Raw genomic sequence first — 26,407 nt, 5'->3', positions numbered from 1 at the left:
AAAACAGAACCTGAACGTATCGCTTTTTTAACTGATTTTTTAATGTGTTTTGATTAACCTGGCTCAAAGGAAAAAGTCCTGTGCTCTTTGTTCTTAACCTTCAACATCGAGAAGTACATTTTGCACTTACCAACTTCATAAACGTTCCTATTGGCTGAAGCAGAGCCAGCGATCTCAGCATACGGGGAGTCCCCGCGTGCCGGGGACTTCATTTCCACATAGCCGCATTCTGAACTTCTGGGGACAAGAGCTGGTGGGTCTTTTATAGTAGCGTAGGGGTTCTCAGAACTACTTTACGAGCAATTACTTAAATTATATTCGGAGTTCTTCACTAGATCTGCAACAAGAAAAACACGTGTTTCTCTCAAGCATGCTAGTAGTATGGACATCAATGCTACACAGGGTGTTGAGTTCTAACAACTCGCTCCCCATCAAATATTTAAATAGAAACCAGTCATAGCACTTCCAAATGGTTAGACAGTCCTTAATGAATCCACTTCTACTGCTATTCTTGTTTATGGCCCTTGGTCTTGTCATCAGCAAATTCCTGTTGCAGTCTGAGAACTGTCAATTCTGGTTAGAATAGTAGCTGGCATTCAATACAGATAATCCCAGAGTGGTTGGGGTTGGAAGGGACCTCAAAGCACATCTAGTTCCAGCGCCCTGCCGTGGGCAGAGACACCCTCCACTAGACCAGGTTGCCCAAAGCCCCATCCAGCCTGGCCCTGAACAATGCCAGGGAGGGGGCAGCCACCGCTTCTCTGGGCAGCCTGTGACGGGGCCTCACCACCCCAACAGAGAAAAATTCCATCCTAACACCTGATCTAAATCTAACCTCTTTCAGGTTAAGGCCATTACATTTTGTCCTTTCACTATATGCCCTTGTAAACAGCCCCTCTCCAGATTTCTGGTAGCCCCCTCCCTGTTAGGTAGTGAAAGGCTGCTACAGAATATCCAGAGCCTTCTCTTCTCAAGGCGGAACAAGCACAACTCTCTCAGCCTGTCTTTGTAGGAGAGGTGCTCCAGCCCTGCGGTGACCTTTGTAGCCCTCCCCTGGCCTCACTTCAGCAGCTCAGTGTCTTTTACTGGGGAGCTCAGAGCTGGACACTGTACTTCACGTGCTTTCACTTTCTGTGCCTTGGGCACTGTGGCTTGAGCACTTGCCAGAAAAGACTGAGGCAAAAAGTCATGAAGTACCTCAGCCTTCTCCAGATCCTGGGTAACTGCATCTCCTGTTTCCTTCTGGAGACAAGGCCAATTTTTCCTCTCACCCTCATTTTGTCACTGACGGAGCTATAGAAGCTTTTGATGTTGCCCTTGATGTCTCAGGCCAGATTTAATTCTGTCAGCACTTTAGCTTTCTTAACCTGGTCCCTGGCTGTTGGAACAGTTTCTCGTTATTCCCCCTAGACTACCTGCCCATGCTTCTACCCTCTGTAGGCTTCCTTTCCCTGTCTGAGTTTGCCCAGGAGCGCCTTGTTCATCCAGGCAGGTCTCCTGGTGCATTTGTTGGGCTGCATCTCTCCAGAGCTTGAAAGAGGCAGTCCTTGAATACTAACCAGCTGTCCTGGGCCCCTGGTCCTTCCAGGGCTTCGTTCCATGGTACTCTACTGAGCAGGTCCCTGAAGAGGCCGAAGTATGTTCTGCTGCAGTCCAGGGTAGTGAGCTTGCTGTGCACCCTCCTTACTTCCCTGAGGATCTAGAACTCCAACATTTCATGGTCACTGCAACCAAGATTGCATCATGGTACTCTGTTACAAGCATTACAGAAGTCTAAAGGAACTTTCTCTAGACAGTCTCTCTCTAAACAAAATACACAGTTTCCAAGAACAAAATTAGGTTATTTGAGAAGACCTAAACCAACTAAATTTATTCCTACTCCATCTTTATTTACTAGGTCTCATGTCAGCTGTCCTGCTGTTTTTGCCAAGCCTGACACCCAGGTCACAAGCCTAGAACTACCCAAGCAATCCCACTGCACCTTCTAGAAACCAGGCATAACATCAGCATTCCTCCAGTCTTCCAGAATCTCCCCATGCAGTGGGGTAGCCACAGCCGGGATCTCTCAGAAGTCCCAAGTGCTGGTACGTCTGCTCTAAGAAAATGTAAAGCTGAACTCTGAGCGTTAAACTGTTTTCTTAAAAACCCCGGGTCTCGGGCGGAGCTGTTGTTAGACCAAGGCTGGGGATGGGCAGGGAAAAATCCTGCTGCAGACTGCTTCTGATGCTGCACCTGATCCCCAGAACCTGACAGTGAGAAGGACTAGAAATGAAGGTAATTAAATCATCTAAAGATTAATGGCACTCAGAGTCCCTTCTAAGGCTTTCACTGGGCAGAGACATGAGGAGTGTGATCCAGCCTTTGGGATGCTTGAGATTGGGAAAGGATGAAGTGTCAATAGGATACAGAAATTCTCACCCCTTCTCAGGAATTTTCTTTTGACGGACAATGTGCTGCGTTTTAGCAGACAGGAGGCTTAGCTGGGAAGATGCTGCTACAATTTACATCTGCAGCAGCCCAGATGATGAGAAACTACTTCAAAAAGCCTTGATTCTGTGTGGTGGGGATTAGAGAAAAGGATTCACCCAACCCCACACCTATTTAATCAAAGTAATTTTGCCAAAGCAGATCCTTATTTACAACACCCATTGATTTATGAAAGTAATTAGTATGAAAATAGTTGTATGACAATATGATGAGAGATTTGCATATCATGTCTGCACTGGGCATCAGGTGGATTCACCGCTCCTCACAAGGAGTCACTTTTTTGTCTCCTTGAAGAAAGGTCGAACCCATAACCCTGAACCTCACGCACAGCCAGACCACCTTGGCATTACCCTGAGCGGAGAACCAGGAAAAATTCCCTGCTTCCCTCTCTATCCCAAACACAGTAAATACCATTCACCCTCTCCTCCTCCTCCTTCTTCCTTCTTACCAAGCTCGTTGAGGTAGCCACCATGTTTCCAGTCTGCAGGCAATGTTCCCGCGTAGTCCATGACAGTTCCTCGTTTTCCAGGTTCCACGTTTTTAAGGTTCACAAACAGCTGATTGGTTTTGGCCTAATTCAAAGGAAGACAGATAACAGAAACTGAAACTGATGGGAAGTTACAGGATTTCCAGGTGCTAATCAGGCAAAGTGGTTTGGGTTTGCGTGGCCAGGTTTTGGTAGCGGTGGGGGGCCAGGGGTGGCTTCTGCAAGAAGCTCCTAGAAGCTTCCCCTACGTCTGACAGAGTAAATACCCGACGGCTCAAGGATGGACCCACCGCTGGCCAGTGACGAGCCCATCAGCGATGGTGGCAGCACCTCTGTGATAGGATGTTTCAGAAGGAAAAAAACCCACAGGCAGACACTTCTTGCTGCCAGAGAAGGGAGTGAGAAGATGAAGAAACTCTGCAGACACCAAGGCCAGGGAAGAAGGAGGGGGAGGAAGCGCTCCAGGCACCAGAGGGGAGACTCCCCAGCAGCCCATGGAGAAGACCATGGTGAAGCAGGCAGTCCTGCTGCAGCCCAGGAGGAAGATGCCGAGTAGAGATCCCAGCTGCAGCTCCATGCTGGAGCGGGTGGACACACCTGAAGGAGGCAGTGACCTCATGGGAAGCCTGCATTAGAGCAAGCTCCTGGCAGGACCTGCAGCCCGTGGACAGAGGAGCCCACACCGCAGCAGGTTTCCCTGGGGCAAGCTGTGGCTCTGTGGGGAAGCAGGCTGGAGCAGTCTGTCCCTGGAGGTCTGAGCCACATGTAAGCCACACCGGGGCAGTTGGTGAAGAGCTGTAGCCCCCATGGTAAGGATTCATGTTGGAGAAGTTCATGGAGGATTGTCTGATGTGGGAAAGACCCCACACTGGAGCGGGGGAAGCATGTGAGGAGTCCTCTGCCTGAAGAGGAAGGAGCGGCAAAGACAATGTGTGATTAACTGGCCACAATCCCCATTCTGCCCCCGTCCTGTGCCGCTCGGGGGTAGGTGGCAGAGAATTTGTGAATAAAGTTGAGGCCAGGAAGAAGGGAGGGGTGAGGGGAGGTGTTTGAAGATTTGGTTTTATACCTCATTATCTCACTCTCTTTTGATTTGGTAGGAAATTAGATGCTTTGCCCATGATGTTACCTGCGGAATGATCTCTCCCTGCTCTTATCTCAACTCATAAGCTTTTGGTTATATCTTCTCTCCCCTGTCCAGCTGTGGAGGGGAGTTATAGAGCGGCTTTGCTGGGCACCTGGCCTCCAGCCAGGGTCAACCCACCACAAAAAGAAACCAAACCTGAAACATGATGGAACCAAATGAAATAAACTAGAAGCTAATTGACAGAGGAGCACTGAGATTTTGATGCTCTACCTTTGCCAGGGTCAGTCTGTCCATGTTGTTGACATGAGGTGCGGTAGCGCACTGAGTCAGAGTATGATAACTGGGGTTAGAGAAATAGCGACTGTTGGAATTTCCACCGGTACTGTGAGGGATGGCTTCTGAAAAGAAAATAAAATCAACAACTATCAATAGCATGGCATTTCTTTCTGAGGAGAAGTTTTTGACAGCTCTGCACTCATTCCAAAACCTAATGGGAGAGTTTCTGGAAAGAGCTACCTAGGAAATTGCCATTCATTTGACGGATTTAGGGACACAGAGCAGGAACTGACAGGTCACTTGAAGCAAGAGCATGTTACTTGCTAACTTACTTCTCTCCTGAGGTTCCTTGCTCTCTTTTGCCTCTGCAGTCACTGTCCCAATTACAGAGAATTTTAACCACCAAGTTCATAGCAACACTCTCTAGTGCCTCAAGAGCACCCCCACCTTTGCTGACAGCTCTTTCTTGGCTCTGAAAACTCTTTCTGCCACCTTCTTCACCTGCTGCCTGCCTTAACAGCTGTGGGCAGAAGACAGCAGTGCCTGAAGTTTCACGTACCCGTTGCGTCACTCCCAGGTTTGCTCTTTGCCTTCACTTGTTTCAGACTCGAGCCTTCAGATGGAGCTTCTTAACTGTATCGGGATTACAGATCTGCAGCACCACGGACGCTACCCTTTGTTCCTAGCCCTAAACTCTGTCTGTCCATGGCCAGCAGATGGCAATGTGTCACCAGTGGCAGACCCCTACGGACAAGATTTGCTTCGAGAGGATCTCTGTGTATCTGGGGGACTATGAGAAGGGAAGAGGGAAAAGGAGAAGGGAATTGTCTCTACTTGGGATTTGGCTTTACTTGTACTGGGCCTGCCACTGAGGCCGTGAAATTAGGAAGGAACGAAAACCGAAAAAGAAGAAAAGGGTAAAAGACAATGAAGAAACAGGCAAAACAGCAACCAATTGTCCTTCTCCACCAGACTGTCAGGTCTCCCAGGCTACTCAGAGCCCCGTGCTTCAAAACCCATGCAGTCGTATGAGCGGAGCCAGACATCTGGCTGGTGTCACGTCATATGACGCGAAAGGCACAAGTTTCTTTTAAAAAAGGAGGAAAAAAAAAGGGGGGGGCGAGGAGGACAGACAGGGAGAGGCCGTTCCATAAAATCTCCTCCTTTGCTGCTCTAATCCCTTCTGGTATTTTTTTCCTGATAAATTAGAATATTAGGTAACACATCAAGAGAAATAGCTGTTGCACAGCAGCACAATTAGCACAATGCACAATTAGCACTCACAGAACTTAACTTGGAACCTTTCCCGTATTTTAATTTCATTCAAGATTCAGTCTTTTAATTATACACTCGATACGAGTTACATGGCTCGATCTCCCTAGAGATCCTCGCTGTTTTGGTAGGTAATACTAAACACCAAAAAATACCAAGTCTGATGGTTACTTTAACAAACCTAAAAGAAAAAAAACCCAAGCTATTCTAACATACTTTGTTGAATTTAGTTCCTTCCTCTATTGTCACAAACCCTTTGCCTGCTGCTCCACTTATTATGCATATACATATGTTCCACAACACCTTTCTTAATCCTACCTTCTGATGCTATCTCTGCAGTGTAACTTTATAGAGCAGCTATTTGAGACCGTGTTATGAAAGTATTGCTCAGGAGTATTGCTCTGACGTGTGAAGCGTGGGAGGAGGATATTTCCAGACACCGAACAGAAAGCAAACTATGCTCTTAATGTCATACAGTGTGTCCTGACATCACCAACGTGTTGAAACTAGTCCGTTACACACGCTGCTGTGATGACATCATCCCGGGACAGATATTCCATTTTTTCTAGAATCAAGCACAAAGTCTCTTTCCAGCAAAATCTTTTTCTTTTCCAAAGATGAAGATTTCACTGAAGCCAAAAGCAGTGTCTCCTTTCCAATACCTGAGGTCACGCAGTCAAGGTCTGTGCTACGCCTGAAGTCGTCATCTCCACCCAGGATAGTTCTATCACACCGGCCAGCTCATTTTTAGAACCTGTTACAAAAAGATGCTACATTTTTACTACGGACTTTCAAATCATAGAATCTACCTACTTTAACCTGGCTTCATTCGTTACCATACTTTTGGTCTCTGGTGATTTGTCTGCCCTAGTGTCTCACAAACTACTCATCGATGGCACAATGACAATACTACTATTTTCTCATCATTCACTCCAATTACTTTTATTATTTTTGCAGCCTTGCCATTTCCCAGCGGTATCTGAGTGACTGAGGGGAGGTCGCACTGCGGCTTTTGGGACGACAATAAGGCCAAGAACACTCTGGGCTCAGTTAGGTGAGTGCTGGCTGTGGCAGCCTCCCTCTCTTTCTGTGAGGACTCCTGTGGAGAGAGTCCACAGAGACTACTGACCCTTGAATACAAACAGGAAAGCTGAAGCTTGCAACGCTACAGTATCGCACGGAGACACAAAACTCCAGAACCCTCTGAGAGGGGCATACTTAAGAGTGTCAACTCCATCTTATGGAAGCTGGAAGAGTTTTCCCAACACTTACATAGACATTTAGGTGAGAACTCAAATCCCTTCCTGGAGATAAAAGGTTTGTGATAGCATGCCTTTCTGCAGAGTTTCATCATGTTTTCAAATTACCTTGCTCTCCATAGACAACAGTGCCAAACACAAATTCTAATGGATAACCAAATACAAATACTTCCTAAAACCACAAGGAAAATGCCAGAGAAACCTTGCAGAAAAGTGCAACAATTTTCATGCAGAACAAAATATGTGCAGAGACACTTGAGTTCTCAAGTTTGAAAAACCTAAGTGGAAGCACAGCTTCTGCACAACTGATCCTCTTTTTGGCTGCCAGAGCCAAGCTTTCTGGGTTCCTGCACGCAAGGCTTTACGTACCAGAGCTGCCAGCACAGCCCTGCATATTTACAGCTCTTCACCACTTCCTGAGGAATGGTTCTGTGAAGGCGCGCAAGGTTTCAGATTGACCCATCTACTCTCCTACTCCCAGTTTGCCTGTGGATCCCACACTCAACAACATTTCCATACCTGTGAATCACAGATGGAACAAAACAGCCACAGAACTGGCCCCTGTCTCCTTCCAGCCCCACACAGTCCTCCTGTAGAGCAGAGAATTTATTTAAAAACTGGAGTTTCTAAGAATTTCCCAGAAAACCAAACACTATCACTGGAAAAGATGGAGCCAGTTTTTCAGAGAAAGAGTTCATGTTTTGACTACAAAATGTAATAAAAAACAGTTATGGAATAAAACAAATCAGTTTTGACTTTTACCATTTTAAAACCTTTGAAATTAGATATTTTGATTGCTCTCCCCAAGCACAAATTGCAAGGTGCAGCAGACCTGATGAGGCAATGTTATGGCAGTGCAATGATTTCTAACTTTGCACTTCTCAATGTCGGGGTGACAGCATCAGAGCCCCAAGAGGAAGGCAAAGACCTGTCTGTCACTGCACTCTTCGCAGTGCCTTCTCACAGCTGACTAAGAATGAAGGCAACTTCTCCGTTCATATTGTACCAGAGATAGAAGATAATGTAATCAAAACTAGGTTGTTTGATGTTAAGTATCTATTTCTGGCACATTCTTTCCTCTCACAGTTTTTTCTGCTTTAACAGAAGCACTCTGGAGAGCATTTGATGCCAACGGGGAAAAATTTGGGTCTGTGTTTTTCAACAAATTCTAAAGGAGCTGGAGAAAAGTCTGAGGCTCAACTTTAAAGCATGGAAGCAGGAAGAGTTTTTCATCTGTGCATCTTAACTGTGTGTTTTCTGCACTTCAGTGTGTTGCACTGCAGAGTTCTTCCCAAAGATTTGTCGTCATGTGTCACCAATCTTCAACCCAGTTGTGTATGGGCTACCAGGAGCAGTCCTCCTTGGAGACTTATCCCCCCGACAAAATTCAGTGCAAAATCTGGTGAAATTATGAAACTACCTGGCAAGGGAATTCACATTTTTCTCCTCTCCAGCCTGGAGCACAGGTACAGGTTCCATCCAGAGCTTTGCAAGCCCCTCCGTTAAGGCACTGGCAAGTTAAGTTACAGCCAAGCCCCCAGGTACTTCTGGGACAATTTATTGAGCAATCTACACCATGCCAACCTGCCAAAAAGAAGAATTTCAAGTGACAAATTAATCCAAGTTTTCCCCCATTCCTCTCTGCGGACGTGTTTCACTCTGCCTATCAGGCAGCATCTTTCGGAGATGTGCAATCCCAGGGTACCACTAGCTACAAGCTAGTAGCAGCAGTTTCAGACGAGGACTCGTCCACGTTGGAACAAGGGTGGTGAAGGGCACCTCCTGACATCTCTGCACAGCACACATTTGCAGATGGGTGCCACCGTGCAATAGCAATTCAGGGCAGATTGGCAAGGAAAACACAGACACCTTGAAATTACACTACCAAGCACCAGAGGATACTGAAGGTTTAAGGCATGGGTTGAAAAAGCAAGGACTGTATTCCCTACATTCAAGCTGCTGCTTTCATCACTCTTCCGCCAGTACTGAACAGATGGAGTTCTGCAATACAGTTTAGAAACTAAAATCCTAGACACAAAACAGAAGGAAACATAGCAGCAGTGCCTAAGTTGCATTTCTCCAAGGATACATGGAAGACCTTCTAGATCATTGCTGTACTTCCCTCCAGATGCAAAAAAGACTGTAATGGGAAATGGGTCTAAAATGCACCCTTCACTGCTGATTATGCTGGGTAGCAATGATTTGCAGACTGCACGCTGGAGGCAGAGAAATGGAAATAGATTTTTAAAAATGTGACCATCTGATACAATAGAAACGGCAGGAGACAGTCTGACGTGACCATCAGCAGTGACACAAGCCAAGGTTCTAATTTTGTACCTTGTTTACAGCAAGCCAAGGGAAAAGTAATTCTACACTGAGCCTAATCAATAGACTGTGCAAAACACATGGATTGAAACGAAGCCGCCTCGTGCCCTGGATAGAGAACTTCACATTTAGGGGTCATTTCAGGCAAAAATCAGTCCCTGACAGTGGTGGGCAGGCACGTGCAGTTTCTGAGGGGGTACAATGTCCATCAGAATTACTGCTGGGAGGTGAGAGCCAGGCAGGGAGGTCAAGGAGCGTCAGTCTAGTCACACGAATACTGGGAGACCTAGAAAGTTTCTCACAGAAGCAGGGAACAGCGCGCAAAGGCTTGGAAGGGTCTTAGGCAAGGTTTTCTCAGAGAGCTGGTGAGGAAAAGAGCATTCAAATAGAATAAATTGCCAGTAGATACTAACATCAGTGCTAAAATGACAGGAAGAAATCGGTGCCTCTGTGTGGCTGAGAGGGGCAAGGGTTGCAGCCAGAGGTCATGCACACCCAGGCTGAGGGAAACCCGCCTATGCATTTCGACTAGGCAGGCTGCTGTCAGACACATGGCAGGCATGCCTGTGGTACATCCAGCAGATGACAGCACTGCCACCAAGAGAGAAGTGGTGGCACACCTCAGGGTAAACACCAGTAATTCACTAAGCCGCAGCAGCCTCCAGCCCACTGAGAACACAAACATGAGGCATGTGCACTCTTCTTGGGGCAGATGGTTTCCTAGTTTTCACCTCCCAGAGCAGCAGAAGCATAAATCAGCTGGTGATATGGCCTTCAGCGTGGTCTGCTTTTTATTAAGTTTCTTTCTTCTTCTCTACTTCCAAAACTCAAATTCATTTTATGATTAGGGAAAAAGGAAATTAATCTGAAGGGATGCTTACCTGCTTTGCAGGCACAAGAAACATCTACTGGTGAACAGATGGCTTCGTTTTTGCAGTTGCATACAGATGAACAGTTTATTCCATACGTCCCCAGAAGACAGGCAGTACCACAAGCAGCACCCTGAATGACACAAAAACAGAGTCTAAAAACTATTCAGACAATAGAACCAGTACATTCTGTAGACTGACTCAGGTGCTACAAAAGCCAGAGAACATGCCTGTTCCAGGCTGTCACTAAGGTATCTGAAATTTCATGGCGAGGGACTCCTTCATGCTCTTTAAGTCCACAGTAAGCATTACTTTCCTGTTAGTTGTTGGGAGAGCTCAGGTCACACAGCAAACACCACTTGGTTAGATCAATGGACAGTATCTTAAGTAATAAGGAAGCCCTTCACGAAACCAAATCTCGGTAAGACAGCAGGTTCATGGAACGTGGATGTCTACAGTATTTTTAGGAATTAATTTGACTGAAGTTTTCACAGTTGTTGTTCCTACAACAGTCACCCTGTAAATATCCAAAGCACAGGTAACCGCAAATGCATGTAAAAGCTGCAGAATAATCCATCCTGAACCGCAAAAACAAGTGTCTTGCTCTAGATTTTCTCTGAATGGAACATCAGGAGCTTCTGCAGCAAGATAATGATTGAAACCATCATTCCTCCCTTTATTTACACCTCACAAGCACATCCTCCTACTTATCACTGTCTTACAAAGTCACTATCTTTTCTTTCCTGAAATGCCTTCACTTCAGTGCTGAGAACCAATCCCAGATTTGCCTCAGAATCTTAGACAACGCCCAGTATTATTTATGTACCTAAATACCGTTACCTTTCTTTTCCTGTGGTGGAGAAAGGACACTCGGGCACCATGAAGAACTTGGCACTCAACTAAAGCCAATGGAGTTGAAAATGTACTGCGAAAGAGAGACTTATTTACCTCAAATCCAGGGCCACAGGTGCATTTTCCAGTCACACTATTGCAGTCAGCACCATTTTGGCAGCTGCGGATCTGCTGACATGACTCGCCATAGAATCCTGGAGAACACGTCTCGTTGCAGTAGAGCCCCGACCAGCCAGGCTTGCAGGAGCATTCCCCAGACACAGGGTGACAGCTGCCAGGAGGGGATGGAAGGATAAGTAATTCAGGACTAAAAATGACAATCTACAACTGAACAGTTCTTGAGATCTAAATTAGAACGTATTTATAAAACTACTAGTACTGGCATTTTAAGACAGTCATCACTGTCCTGTAAATAGGTGTAGGAAGCTGTAATACTTTTGAAGGATTTTGATGGGTTTTCATGAAGTCAGACTAATTGGCAGTAAGATTTATACATTAAGAATGGGAGCCGATATATATATGTATGCACATATCCCTCAGAGAAAGCAAGAGACAAAAGAAATGCCACCAGAACGTGTCCTGAAAAAACCCTAATCCCAGCCTAACTATACCATATTAGTTGGTGATGCAGAATGACCTCCCACAGTCTTATTTACAAATGTGAAGCAGGGGTGGAAGATCACCAGAAAGAGCTTACAAGACAAAAGAAAAACCCTTCTAGAAAAGTACGTAGCTACAGTGTGCTCTTTTTACACCAGGTGTCACGTGAGTAAAGACATGCCAAAACCAGCCTGAAATGCTGCAATTCCTACATTTTGTACATTCCTGTACAAAACAAGGCGCTAATGTTGACAAAGGCAGACAGAGGCCTTTTTCGCTTCTTCCTGCAAACTGCATCTTCAGAATGACAAGTTTCTGTAAACCCCCCAACCTGTGATGGGAAGTGGCAGGGACGTATGGATCTGCTCATACCAGGTCACAGCGCTGTTGCTGTACCCCACTGAGGAAACGGGGTTTATATGGCCTTAGTCTCAGCCAGCCAGTGCTCACTCTCTGTTTTCTCTTGACTGTTGAGTACCAAGGGAAAAATGGATACTTTCACCTGGTCACAGAGAACAGAGGGCTGGGTTCAATACACACTCCAGCTCAAATCCTTGCATATCTACCAAAAGAGGCAATGGACAAGAACCATTTCTGAAAAAACTCTTTGCATAAGAGGCTTGTTACCTGCTGGTGCTCTCTGGACCCCTGGAAAATAATAGAACCTCCCAGGTATACCTATATCTAACCCTTCACAAAGCATAGAGGCTGACAAGCATGAGGATTGGCTGGAGCTGCCATCAACTGACCACATCTATTGATTTCAGTTATTTTGCACTTACAGCACACCAGAACGTGCAAGGGATATATGATCTATCCTGCCTACACACAGTGAGCAATGTAATGATCTACCCACCTGGTAAACAGAGACAAAGGTCCCACTTTGTCATAATATTTATTTGGCGGGTAAGCAACCAAATAAATACAGCAATGAATATTAAGATCACATATAGCTGCAAGCACTGTAATTCAGAAGCTCTTTTGGGCTGAGAGTTTCCTGATCCAGTTAGGGAATACCAGATTCTCTCACAAGTCCTTCGCTGCTTCAGATTGCATGAAAGTACTAGAAAAATCAGGAAATCTTTCTTTTCAGATTTCTATCTTCTCTACAGAAGAACAGGTTCAAGGGTGTAAAGCCTACCTCCAGGTAGTGGGCCTGTGCCAGGGACATCTTTTATCACACTTGAGACCATAAATTCCTTCAGGACAAAGCCTTGTTTCACACTGCTCTCCAGTGTATCCTGCTTCACAGAGACAGGCACCACCAATATGGTAGCATTTCCCACCATTCATACACTTGCAGGGCTCAGCACATTGCACCCCGTACGTCCCCACTGGACACTCCTCTTGGCACATATGAGAAAAACAAAGAAAAAAGTGGGTTAGTTCCCATCAAATACAGCTTTGGGACATTCCAGGGAAATCGAGTTTATGAGCAATCTCTATACGGCTCTAAAAAGCCTCTGAAGTGGAGCAGTGATTTATAGAAATTCATGTTTCAAGTACTTTATGTCAGAATTTGTAACTTTTAGAAGTAAAGTGGATTCTCCACTTAGCAATAGCGTGAACAGCCAGCAGATTTCTGTGCCCCTGTAGATGCTCAGGGCCTGGCAGTCCTCTGGCAATCACGCTCAGCAGTCTCTGATGAGAACCTTTTCTAACTGTGTTTTCCAAACACACTATGTTTGACACAAGGCACGGAAAAATGTAATAGAAGTCACAAGAGCCTTCTGACTGAGGTCAAAGGGGTATATGTGTTCATATCATGCCTCCGCAGTACTGGCCTCAATCCCTTACTCGTATCCAAGTGTCGAGGTATTTGCAACTCTGCCCTGAGGGGAGCAATAAAATCCCCATTACTTCAAAGGTGCAGCGTAATAATAGAGCTAATAACCCCCTACAAATGTTTCCCAGTGAAGTTATACAAATCAGCTGTGAATGGATTGTCTCCAAATGACCATCTGGAATTCCAGCACTGCAACTCCACTTACTTTTTAAACATCACCTTCATGACCTTCTGAAACACTGTCTTCCTGGTGAGGACAGTGTTGTCTCAGCCAAAAGGTTTTAGGCAAAACGGGAATTTAAAGTCGATTCTCCCAAGTTAACTCCGATCATGTAGAAATTGTTACCGATGTAGGAAAAGTTAAGGGTTCAGAGTGCAAAGTACATGACACTTCACGTACCCTTCACGGTACCTTCTGAGATTACAGTAACCAGGATGGCATCTCTTCATGGACCAAGAATTTAGAAGAAGAGGACCCTGCAAAGTATTCTGCCCCTTTTGTAAGTGCATATAACACAAATCTAGCCTTGCAATAGCATCAAGAAACGTCGTCTCCTTAACTCCCCTGTACTGATTTTAATGCCGAGTTGTACCCCGCTTTGTGAATCATGCGGGTGCTAATTACAAGGCCTCACCAAGTCTCTGAACCATGAGGAAAAACACGTCTTTATGGTGACGGTGAATGAAAGGTGGGTGAGGAAGTTTCACACCACCGATCGGCTACATCTGACTGTAATAAAAAAGGCACGCTTGATGTACTGGGTGTACGTGCTGGTGTTTTAGGCCTGGCACCCTGTTCTGACCAGAACTGAAATGAACACCTCGACTCTGCGTGTGATTAGCTCTTTTCACACCAGGGGGTTTTTGATCATGGGATGGTTTATTTGGCACTGGGATTCCTGGCGGCAGATGGGGTCCACCTGTCCCAAAGGGGAACAAGGATCCTAGCCCAGCAGTTGGCAGGGCTTGTGGAGTGGGCTTTAAACTAGGTCTGAAGGGGGAAGGGAATAAAACCAGGCTAGCGGGAAAAGCGTGTCAGAGTCAGGGGTGGGAGTCTACTGTGGACTGCCCAGCCAGAACAACAACAACATTGATGAGTTATTCTTCAAGGGACTAAGAGCCACCTCTAGATCCCCTGTCCGTGTCCTTACGGGGGTTTCAACTGGCCAGATGTTAGCTGGGAACACCACCACAGCTAATACAAACAGGTCCAGGAGAGTCCGAAAGCAACTGGATGGTAACTTCCTTGTTCAGGTATTGAGGGAGCCAACGAAGAAAGGTGCCCTCCTAGATCTCTTGCTCATCCACAAAGAAGGACTTGGGGGGAAGTAGAAGTAGGTGGACTTCTTGGCCACAGAGTAGTGGAATTCAAAATCTTTGTTGAAAGAAGGGAAACTGCCTCCAAAACTTCAACACTAGATACAGGGAGAGCAGATTTTGGACTGCTCAGGAAAGTAGCTGGTAAGGTCCCCTGGGAAACTGCTTTTGAAAGTCCATCAATGCTGGCCACTTTTTAAGTACCACCTCCTAAAAGCACAGGAATAGGCAACTCCAAAACATTAGAAATCAAGCAGGTGGGGCAGGAGGCTGAGCAGGGACGTTCCTCTAGAGCTCAGCAGAAAAAGAAAGTGGAAGCAAGATCAGGAAATGTGCGGGGATTACGGGGACACTCTTCACCTTTGCAGGGAGAAAATGTGTGTGGCCAAAGCTTAGAGAGAGCCGAGGCTGGACAATACTGTGGTAGACAGTCTGGGGTCTTCAAATACAGTAACAACAAGAGGAGGACCAGAGAGAACATTGGTCTGTTGCTAGATGAGAACGGTCACATTACTAACAGGGACACAGAGAAAGAAAAGGAGTTTAACACCTTCACTGCCTCTGTCTTCAACAGAGTCGATGGGCTTTGGGACTCCAGATGCCTCAAGTTGGAGGCCCATGACTGCAATAAACTCCTAGCGAATTCTGACCATTCAGTGACGTGCTCTGACCTGGCTGGCCCTGTGTGGAGCCAGGACTTGGAGTTGATGATCTTCATGGGTCCCTTCCAACTCAGGATATTGTATGATTCTGTGAGTAGTTTTTGCATAAGAACTTGGTTTTGGACTGGTTTTATAGAAGCCTAAATATCTTGCATTCAAGAAAAACCCACTCTGATTCTGGAAGAGACAGGCATAATGGGAATAAGGGTAACAACTGCTGCCCAATGACTCACTGCCACACCATGCACAACTCAACTGAAAAATGTACCAGCAACACCAGGAAAATTTAACTCTGAAAAGTATGAAAGCAAGCAGTGTTTTTCTGTTGAAGTATATACAAGCACAGTTCTCTTTCAACAGGAGAGTAGAATTTGATCTAATGCAAGTTAAAAGGCTTGCAGTTGTACTGCATGCTGTCTGTTTGCTGGTGGTTAACAACATAAATATGAAGGCTCTATGAGCTTTATTAAAGACTGAGTGGCAAGATCTCAAAATAGACACTTGTTCCTAAATGACGTGCCAGATACTTTGCTCAATTGCTAACGTGCTCACACAGACACCTCACTGGTGATGCCATTTTGTTGGCATTAGATGACATTCAAACACATCTGGGAAGTAAGCTAAAGAAAGGAAAATGAGCCTTTGGACGGGTAAGAGTGCTTACTGCACCTCCTAGGTGCACTTGCTTAGTGCATTACTTGAGCTACAAGACCTCCTTCTGTACCTAAGGAAGAGTGAGGATTCTTATCTATCTAAACATTTGTGAGTCATGGAATCAGATTGATGACAACAATTCAATAATTAAAGCTGTACTTCCTTTTCTGAGGGAGTACTTTGAGGTTATTTTTTCCTTGGTTAACTTCTTGGAATATTTCTTCTTCTTTAACAAGAATTAAAATCAGCGGCTCAAGTGCCATGTACTGCAGAATGAAGACTCCCAAGGGAGAACTGCTTTTCTACAAAGGCCTGAAGATTTTTAGGCAATGCATGACTGAAAAATATTTTTGATCCTCATTTTATAAACTAAGAAATTCAAGTGTAGCTACTACCAGTAAGAGCTGACATCATAAATTAAATCTTAAATCCTAAGTCTTAATCCAACTTTAATAAGAAAACAGAAAACTCGCCTGCTGAACATATTGCAAAGGCACTGGTGTTGCTTGGGTAAAAGCTTCCAGATGAATTCCATGAATTGGATCCTCGATAATCAGACATCCAATGTCAAACCACCTGCAATGACAGCCAAGTTAGAGTCTGTTGAAAAGCAACATGTTAGCCCTTGAATGATGACCGTTTTACAACCTCTAATACAACTGTAGTTAAAAATTTAACAATGACTTACATCAAGGCATCCCAGCATTTTTCAAATCAAATTTGCATGTATCAGTTCATGTATATATAAAAAACTGAAGTGCCTGTGTTCCCTTGTAAAAAATTCTACGGCTCCGGTTGTTTCATGTATTTTATATGTGTCTACATATAAATGACATTTTATTCTTTAAAGCACTGGAAGCAAGACCCTTTGAGTCAATGAGAAACAACCCTCTCCCCACCTCAGGGATATATTTCAAGTTCTCACTTGTCAGGAAGCAATTCCTCAATGAAGTTTTCTACCGATACAGCAGGCTGTTTTTCATGGATTACTCCAGTCCGGCGCAAGCTGTCTATTCTTTCTTGGGCTCCCTACATGGGAACATGATCTGTTAGACAACATTCTCTTTCAATCACATCATACAACACTCAGAGATGAGTGCAAAAACCCCTGTGGAGCAGAATTTTCAAGTTAAACAGAAAACAGCGATTTAAAAAAATTACTCTTTTTATTCAACAGTAGAAAAACCAAAAAAGACATGAAAAAGCACCATAGACTTTCCCAAACAGGAATCTCAAACAGTAACACAAGCTATGATAAAACTCATGTTTGAAAAGCTGCACAATGAATTCCTACATACTAAATGTAAGAATGGAGCTGTTCAGGAAGATCCTTGGCAAGTGTTGATCAACCTGTCTTTCACCTACAGAATTAGTTGGGAGACAACCCAGTCTCAAAGGCTCTCTTAACTTCTGATTACATTTTTCCTATTCAATTTCTCATGTTTAGTTTTCATCCCAAAGTACTGTGCTAGTGACAGACTAAGAACAAATGCCTGATACACTTTCAAACTACAGTCATATCACAATGCATGCCAGATGTGATGGCAATCAACTGCTTTAGAAGAAAACGGACATAAATGTTCTTCACTGCTGTGACCGCGTTTGCACAAGAACCCCAAAAGCTATTCCAACAAGCAGCTTCAGAATGATCTAACGGAACAGGCAGCAAGTTACACCAAAAACAAGAAAAGGAGAAGTCTCCCAATGCCACAGACTGACATTCCCCTTAGGGAAAATCAGATTTTTCTGGGTCAATGCCCCATCCCTGGAAGTGCTTAAGGTCAGGCTCGATGTGGCTTTGAGCAGTGTGGTCTAGTGCAGAGAGTTTCAGCCCCCTCTGCTGAGGACAATTTGTAAGGTCATTTCCAAACCCAACCACTCTCTCATCCTACGTTTCCATTGCCCTTCTCTGTGCTGGAGGTACTTTAGTACTTACTTTTAAACCTGCAGCGTAGCCCACAGGTTGGGGTGCGATGTTAGACTGCGCAGCCTCTCCAGTAACAACGGCCATTCCAAAGACTTCTTGAAAGGCATCTCGAATGGCTGCAACTTTCACCTCTTTGGTAGAAGTAACCACTATGTCCAGTTCTCTCCCAGTTTCTGTAAAACACAGGTGTGTGTATATATAGAGAGAGAGATGTATATCTATGAGCGTGTACTATTCTTCATTCCCATTACAAGCCAGTTTAAATACATTCTACATCTTAAGACTATGCTTCAGTTGGTCTTCTCTTTCTCACACGTTGCACAAAAGTTCTTTCCTGAAGCAGAAGTCACTTAATTTAGCTAGTCACCTAACTTTTACTTCCTAAGTGATTCATCAATGAAAAAAGGACAACAGGAACTGAGGCGTATTCTGCACCTGAAACAAAGCATAGTGCTCATTTAAGATGACAACTCATGGATTTAGAAGAATAATCCTGACATTCACCTCCTGCTGCTTCTGCTGAAGACAGAATATTGAACTAGATGAACCACTGGGCTAGAATCTCTCTTTTAGGGGGAAAGACTGACAGAGATAGGCACGTTCAGCCTGCAGAAGATAAAGCCAGAGGGATCTCACTGATTTGTACACATATCTGAAGGGAGCCTGCAAAGAGGAAGAAGCCAGACTCTTTTTGGTGGTGCCCATGGACAGGAGCAGAAGCAATGGGCACAAACTGAAACAAAGGAGGTTCCATACAAACATCTGAAGGATCTTTTTAACCATGAAGGTAACCAAGCATTGGCACAGGTTGTCCAGAACCACGAGGAAGTCTCCATCCTCAAACATACTCAGAAGCTGCCTGGATGCACTCAAGAGAATCAAAGAATGGTAGGGAATGGAAGAGAACCTTCTGCGTTCCAGTTTGTGCCCATTACCCCGTGTCCTGTCACTGGGCACCACTGAAAAGAGTCTGGCCCCATTCTCCCTTCAGATATTTAGGAGTATTGACCAGATCCCCCCTTAAGTCTTCCCCAGACTACCGAGACCAAGCTGATTCACCCTTTCCCCCTATGAGAGATGATCCCGTTTTATTCCACATATTGCCCACTGCTTTAGTACAATGGTGCAGCAATGTGGTCAGCTGGATCACACCACAGGTCCAATTGAGTGACAGCTCAGAAAAACAAAGCGCACAAAGGTGTTAATGCTTTCTTCTCTGCCTCATCAGTTTCCTGACCAGCTTCACCTACATGCAAAGAGCAGCACTAGCACAACTAAGAAGGAGGACTGCTCACCAGACTGCTGCAACAAAAGCAAAAAGCAAAACAAAACAAACAAACAAAACACAGCAAGGAAAAAACACCTAAACCAGCCAAACAAAAACCCAACCCATAAAACCTGTCCAGTACTCTGACAAATTGTAGAAATCTCAGCTCAGTTAGACGTGACATGAATGTACTTTAGTAAAACACAAAATTGTGACTACCACAATGCTGCTCCTTCCTATTCATTTTAAAGCTCTAACTGAGATACTATGCTTTTCATTCCAGGCTCAATGCTCAGCAATACTTCACAGAATCACAGAATCATACGACTGGAAGAGACCTTTGTAGATCATCAACCCTTTCAGTAAACATTTCTTTCTAATATCCAATCTAAACCTCTGCTGGCGCAGCTTTGTGCCATTTCCCCTTCTCCTATCTCCTCTCACCTGGCTGAAGAGACCATTGCCCACCTCCCCACAACCTCCCCTCTGGTAGTTGAGACTTTATTAGACTGTTTTAGCCTTTTCAATGTTCTTCCCAAGTGTTTCAGGAACTGCTTCAAGTTTGCTGAGCTTCCTAAAATAGTATAAATACTGTTGGGCTAGAAAAGCAGAACAGCTGAAAGTCAGAAGAAAGCCTCAAAAGCGATGTAAACACCGTTGTGAGCACGCTTACCTTTTGGCTTGTCGACCCTCAGTGCGATACCTTACACACCGGGATTTAATCACCAGATCCAACAGAACACATACAGCATATTTTAAACTCAATTCCATATCACTCCCTCAAACAGAGAAACAGGGAGGTGGAAGAATGAGGAATCATTAGTTGTACTGAAGCTGTCAAGTGTTGGATGTGTGGAAGCACACGTCAGAGTCAGGTTTTTAAACATCAGACAGAATCTGTGAGGCTTAACTGTCAGTTGTTGCAGAAATGCAAGCTGGATTCTCTGTTGAAGTGCATACACGGCAGTGCTGCAGTTATCTCTGTTTCTGCTCTTGAAATCGATTGAACTACCTTTTTTGCTCTGCTGTTCTTCAGAAATCCAACACCATTCTTTTAGATGTCCCTCAAGGTAGATAATAGGCCAGTAAGACCCTGTCAGTGTTTGTGCTTACATTTAATGAACTTTTAGGTCTGTCAGCAGCTCCACCTGGAATTTGGCTGGAGAAGATAGAGCGTTTTTTCAGCGTTGTTTAGAATCTACTTATAAATTGAGGAATTTCAGCTCAATTTCAGCTGTAAAAATATTTGTTAGTAATGGGCCATTCAAAAATAGGTCCTCTTGTCTGTAAGGTCATAAAAAAGAGGCTCTTCAGTTGGAGTTGTCACAGTTTGAGTCTAGCTACCGAGTCTGATGATAGCTGTAATTAGTATTTGTTAAATGTTCAAGACTTCCCGTCCCAGAATAGGAGGAAATCAAGTGTGTTGCCCACCATCACTGGCAGGCCTGTTTCTGCATTGGTGCGTGAGAGGATGGCGGTGATGATATTTGGCCTTTGCTGTATCCGAAAAGTCACGCACTCCTGGTCACGTCTTGCAGCATTTGTGCTGGCGAGTGAGATGCACCAGGCATTACAAAGTGTAAATGTGGTAAGAAGACCACGAAGCAGCTTAATACTTGGGTTTTGTTTGGTTGGGTTTTAACTGTGCTATTGTGAGTTTCTTGGGGAAAAACGAGAAAATGATATGGAAGTCTGTTTGCTTATGTTTAGGGTGTAGCTGAGAATCCCATGGTGAAGTCTGTTCTTGATAAACCCAAACATTCAGTGGAGACCATGATTACACCGCTGGACCCTGGCATGGTTCCATATATCAGTAAGTATTTGTGACAAACCATTAAGTAATGCATAGAATGTTAGATTAATGTAACAGCACTTGAAGTTTATCTGGAGAGTGTGTTAATTCTGTCACAGTTACGTGGTGATTTCTCAGGTGCGTTGTCCAGTGAGACTCTCACTCTGCAGGCTGATTTTTTTATGTGCGTCTTAAGGTTCATTTACTTGTGTATTCTGCTGTAGTTTAGGTAGTAGCATAGTAATACCCTTCAGTTCAGGTTGTGAGAGATGAGCAAGTTACAGAGAACAAAACGGTGACAAGTCCTTGTCTGTAATCTGGAAGTCACTGGAGTAAAGGGGGGCTCACTATGCCACATCACACACAACTCATTCTTCCAGATTTTCTTTTTCAAAAGGCTTTGAAAGCCCCTCCAAAAGTCTCCAGTCCCACTGGGACGTCAATCTTGATTCTTCCTTCCGATTTACAATTGCACAGTACAGATAGTAGTGTTGCTCCTGAAGGCAGCTCAGAGCTCACACACAGTCCCTGCATCTTTCTGCCACAGCCTTCACGACGCTACTCAGATGTAGCATGTCACAGCTCCAAAAAGGTTACAGGCTCATGAGATGCTGTCAGTTGTTGCTGCTTATTTCCTCTCTACGATTAGATCGCACCACAAGGATTATCTGTTCTGCATTATACACTCCGTGCCCTCTAGCAGAATAGAAAAATCCTACAAAATACCACAGACACCTCTTAAGAAACCCCTCCTCAGTGGAAGAAACACTTATTTGCCTCTCCCTGAGGAGACTTGTTTGGTTTAGAACAGGCAGGACTTGCATCCCCTAAAAAACCAATTCAGTTCATTAGGAAATGATAAAAAAACCCAGGATGTACAAAGAATCAAAGAGGTTCTGACATTTCCCATGATTTAAGGGCATGTGACAAAACCTCTAAGGTAGAAGGATCTCCCTGTCACGAGCACCTAGACGCCTGCATTTATGTAGTCATTCCTCTTCTGGAAAGGAAAGAAGCACAGTTTCAGCAAACGCGCCTATTAAAAACAGCCACCTGCAACTGAGCACAGAGGAAAGACAGGACCTAGAGCAACATGCCCTTAAAAGTTGTATCTTGTTAGAGACAACAAAAAATGGTAGTTCCTCCTGAAAGGTAACATACAAAACCACAGAGCTTTATAAACCCCCACAGCCCTCCAGCAGGTGTTCCACCTTGGGCAGTAGCTACTCTGGGGTCTTCAAGCTCCTCAGGAAAAGTGATTGCAGAACCAGTTCCAGGAGCCAAAGGGGAAGAGAAAGTTGCTTGCTGAGTAATAGGATCTGTGAAGACACCTAGGAAGAGGGAAAAACAAGACACAAGTACTGCGTTTCATTTCTTATGCCGTAGCAACATGCAATTGTTTTACAGGAAAATGAACAGGAAGAATAGAATAATACTGGGCTGATTCCTTTCATTTCTTGAAGGCCCCAGAACAATCCTGCTTGTTAGAGTTTAGCAGAGGCAACTACTGTGAATGAGTTCAACAATATCTGCTCATAGAACCGAGCCTACCTGCACCTGATGTGTAAAATTAAACAAAGACATGTTAGCTTAAGAGTGGTGCTTTTTATTGTCTTCAAATTTCCATAGGTCTTTCTGGACAGACTGCTTATAAGACATGTCACAAACAATGGTTAAAGCCTGACTCAACTGCAGCTGAAGAGCTAAGTTTCCATTAGGCTAGTAGAAAATCACCTCAGTTCAGCAACTACAGCACTCGCTTGCATGGCAAGCAAGTATTTTTCACTGTCCTGATGCAATTTAGTAGCCAGAAGCAAGAAAAGAGAAGCTACTCTCATGTGACGGACGACTTCTTACAGATAGCGAGCTTCTCAGAACAAAAACTTGCCCATTAGGAGATTACAGCCTGAGATACCTTACCATTCCGTGGAAATACAATGGCTGAAATTGCCTCTGAGCTGAACAGCAGCAACACAGAAATAAATGGTCAGCTGGGCTTTCCTGGGCACATTTTAAAATACTGCTCTCAAACACTTTTCTGTGAGCCTGAGTGCTAGCAGAACTCTGTGGAAGAGGACTCTTGTCCTACACCGTGATCGTACTTCAAAGGCCATTCTCCATTCCTCCGAGCGCAGCTACTCAGTAATTAAGTGTCACAAGAATACTAAAGAAGCTGAACTTGTGGGACTCTAGCAGACTGCTGAAGTAGCCACCCAGGAGACCCCTCATCCTGTCTCACAAGCACAAAGGTCTATATACAAAAGGTTACCTGTGACGGGAGGTGCAGAGAATGATGGCATCAGTGGGCTCTGTGGTGCTCGACCAGCGTGGCCTCTGGTGATATCATATGTTGAAGACATGGAAAATCCTGAAATCGGGGGACCAGCAGGAGGTGCAGGAAGACCAGAGCCAGCAGTAGAGCTTAATGAAGGAGCTGTAGAGAACTGCGACACAGAGGTACTAAAAGACGAAGGGGCAACTGGAGGTCGGGCTGGAGTTAGAGGTGGCGCCATAGTAGAAACTGTTGCAGATGGCACAAGTGGAAAAGAAGATGAAGTCATCATAGGAGGAGGAAGTGGAGATGCTCCAGCTGCCAGAGGTGCTGAGCACTCAGGAGAAGATGACAGGCTTGGTGTAGCAAGGGGACTGGACAAAGCTAGGGGAAAAAAAGACAAATGGAATTTTAGAAACACCGAGCCTTCATCTCAGAGATTCAGGTATGTAATTGTTCAGCTAGTTTACAAGTAAGTTTTGACCAAGTCTGCTTTTCTCCTTTCAATGGAAAAAAGTTTAGTACTGCTTGAGTTTGCAACCACCACCAATTGCTCTCAATTTCTGGAGATAGTAGCCTGGAATCTCTTTTCTTCTCTGACCCTATTTATCACAGCTAAAAAGACGAGTCAACATTTGACCACCCATTTTGTAGCAGATGAAGTGGGCCTCAGAAATTTCCAGCTAGCACGCTGAGCCCCAGGCAGCCCTCTCTTCCCTGGCACCCAGCTACCCAGGCTCCTAAACGCTCTGCTTTCTGTGTTTCAGTCTGGCCCCCAGCTGATCCTTGGATAAGCCAATTTTGTTCTCTAAACCAAATTTAGACAGAAAATTAAGCCAGAGAAACAGAAAACACTGGTTTTTACAGCACTAAGCTGTTGGATCAGCTCAGATGTGAAACTGCACTCAGCCTAAACATTGATGACAGTCAAGTGACGTGCCAAGTTACCGTAAGGAGGTCGTTTCCAAACTTTATCACGCACACCAGTCAATAAAAAATGGAACATGCACACCCCCAACATAGCTACAAAATACTTACATGGGCCACTGTCCTAGTATATTCCATAGATTTTAAAACATACAGAACAGAAATATTAAAAGGATGAGATAAAGATCAAGAAACTCTTCTGCTCCCACTGAAAATTAGTATTTGAATAGTATATTCATAAAACAATATGTTATGTTATTAACGGTTAGCACAATATATAATACCATTAATAATATTGTAGTGTGAGCAATGTTACTACAGAAGCCTCATTAATTTTACATCAGCAATTTGGAGGTCTGGTTCTATATTCCGATTATGGCTTTAATGGTTGTCACACCTGGAAAAAATGCCTTACAAAGACACACAGACCCAAATGAAAAGGTGTTGCTGGATGTGCTTACAAAACCATGCTATTTGTTTTCGTCTCCCAGCCATCAAGTATATGAAGGCTTATCTTGAAATTCAGCTAGCAAATGTTCATCTTCCTTGATGTCATTCAATTCTTCTGGAAAAATCATCAGAAGGTGTTGCACCTTGGTATTCCTAATAAATGGGCTCAAAATCCACCCAAACTAATTCATCTGGAAGATTTCTACATAGTTCAGGAAATTCTCTTTGCCAATTTACATGTACAGCGTGGAAAGGTTTTTTTGTGTGACACTTGCAATGATTTTGGCAACAGGAATGCATTGACAACGTAAACACTTTCAAATACCACTTTTCAAAACACCTTCTCAAACGCATGACTTTCTTACAAAGAAGTAGATCACTCCTCCTTAAAACACCACCTTTATCTTGAAGGGACAAACTGTAAGTGTGTTTTGGGGTTTTTTTAAATAACTACTGGGTAGCACACTGCTGATGATAGAGAGCGGCTCAGCAATCACTTCTGCCAGCTCCCTCAGGACACATGGATGCATCCCATCCGGGCCCATGGATTTATGTGCATTAATTCTTTTGAGACCCTCCTGGACCACCCCCACCTCAAACAGAGGGAAGCTCTTCATTTCCCAAACTCTATTACTTACTTCCAGTGCTGGGGGTCCCGAGGGGCCTTTGAAGTGAAGACAGCAAAGAAGGCATTCAGTATCTCCACCTTCTCAGCATTCCCCATAACCAGGACACCCTTCTCATTCAGCAGTAGACTCCCATTATCCCTGGTCATCTTACTATTCACATATCTAAAAAAAACCCTTTTTATTATCCTTTATGTCCCTTGCCAGTTTGATTTCCTGGTGGCCTTTAGCCTTCCTAGACGCATCCCTACAGGCCCTCACAACATTCCTATATTCTTTCCAGGTGCTCAGACCCTTTTTCCACAATTCATAGACCTTCTGCTTCCCTTTGAGGTTACTCATGAGCTCCCTGCTCATCCACACAGGTCTACTGCCATGCTTTCCTGATTTCTTGCTCAAAGGGATGTATCAAGAGGGATTATTCCCCCATCACCCTTAGCTCCGCCTCCGATGAGTCACCGCACCATGCGGTCAGGGGGTCTTGCTGTGGTGGGCGAGGGGGAAGTTGGGTGCCTCTCTCTCTCTACCTTTCTCCCTTCGCTTTTTTTACCCTCGTGGTTCTGTGCCCAGCCTTGCCGCTTTCAGGAAGGGTCCCTCAATGCGGTCTCCCACTCCAGAGCCCTTCTCCTCAGCGACTCAAGAGGAAACATCCTGCCGCTGCAGGTGCAACAGCTGGGGCACATCCAGAGATGCCTGAAGGCAACAGAAGCTGGGCGGAAGGGACAGGTGGCAGGGGGAGATCACAACCACCCACCCAGCTCAAGGCCTGTGTAAACGCCCCAGTCCAGCACCTTCAAGCAGCATGCCTGCTAATTTGACTATGCTTGATGCGTTAATTACTCACCAATTAATGGAAATTTAGGCAGGCTTTTCTAATCCTGTAACAAGAGATACAGGTTGTAAATTCTGTGTGTAGGGGGCTAGTTTGGTGGAATTGCCACCTAGCACCCGTCTCTGTAGAGACATGGAAATAATCCTAAACCTCTGCTCTTCTTTCTCACCTCTGGGTGATGACAGGTTGCTCCAACCCACCATGGCTGCGAGCAACCTCCTCTCTGAGCTGACATGGTTGCAGGCCTTTGGAGTGACTCTTCCCCTTTGTGCCCTATGTGACTGTGGCTGGATTTTGGCTGCGAGGAACATGGAAGCACTTGCCCTTTCCCAGGAGACTTGTCCGAAGCTTGGTGAACAGTGAAAATGGGCAACTTTATTT

At 44.7% G+C, this 26,407-nt stretch overlaps 2 protein-coding genes across 2 annotated transcripts in view; both read right to left on the bottom strand.

Moving 5' to 3' along the window:
• The window catches only part of LOC311204492 (uncharacterized protein), a gene marked incomplete at its 5' end in the record, with an annotated part of 71,377 nt that overhangs the window by 2,164 nt on the left and 42,806 nt on the right, over positions 1-26,407 (bottom strand). The gene's annotated exons all lie outside the window — the stretch shown is intronic.
• On the bottom strand, positions 294-26,229 carry LOC311204491 (protein PRRC1-like; the record flags this gene model as incomplete). The annotated part of the gene is made up of 11 exons (XM_084280908.1): positions 294-337; positions 2,936-3,059; positions 4,332-4,459; positions 10,075-10,195; positions 16,407-16,509; positions 16,859-16,962; positions 17,870-18,033; positions 18,497-18,593; positions 22,099-22,250; positions 23,189-23,575; positions 26,196-26,229. 11 exons carry the CDS (start codon positions 26,227-26,229, stop codon positions 294-296), a joined length of 1,458 nt encoding a protein of 485 aa, XP_084137034.1.

The sequence above is a fragment of the Gallinula chloropus genome (assembly GCF_964237585.1).
Source record: "Gallinula chloropus genome assembly, contig: HAP1_SCAFFOLD_177, whole genome shotgun sequence".
In the NCBI taxonomy this organism is placed as follows: domain Eukaryota; kingdom Metazoa; phylum Chordata; class Aves; order Gruiformes; family Rallidae; genus Gallinula; species Gallinula chloropus.
Note: the sequence above shows the minus strand (reverse complement) of the source record. Positions and strands in the feature narration are given on the sequence as shown.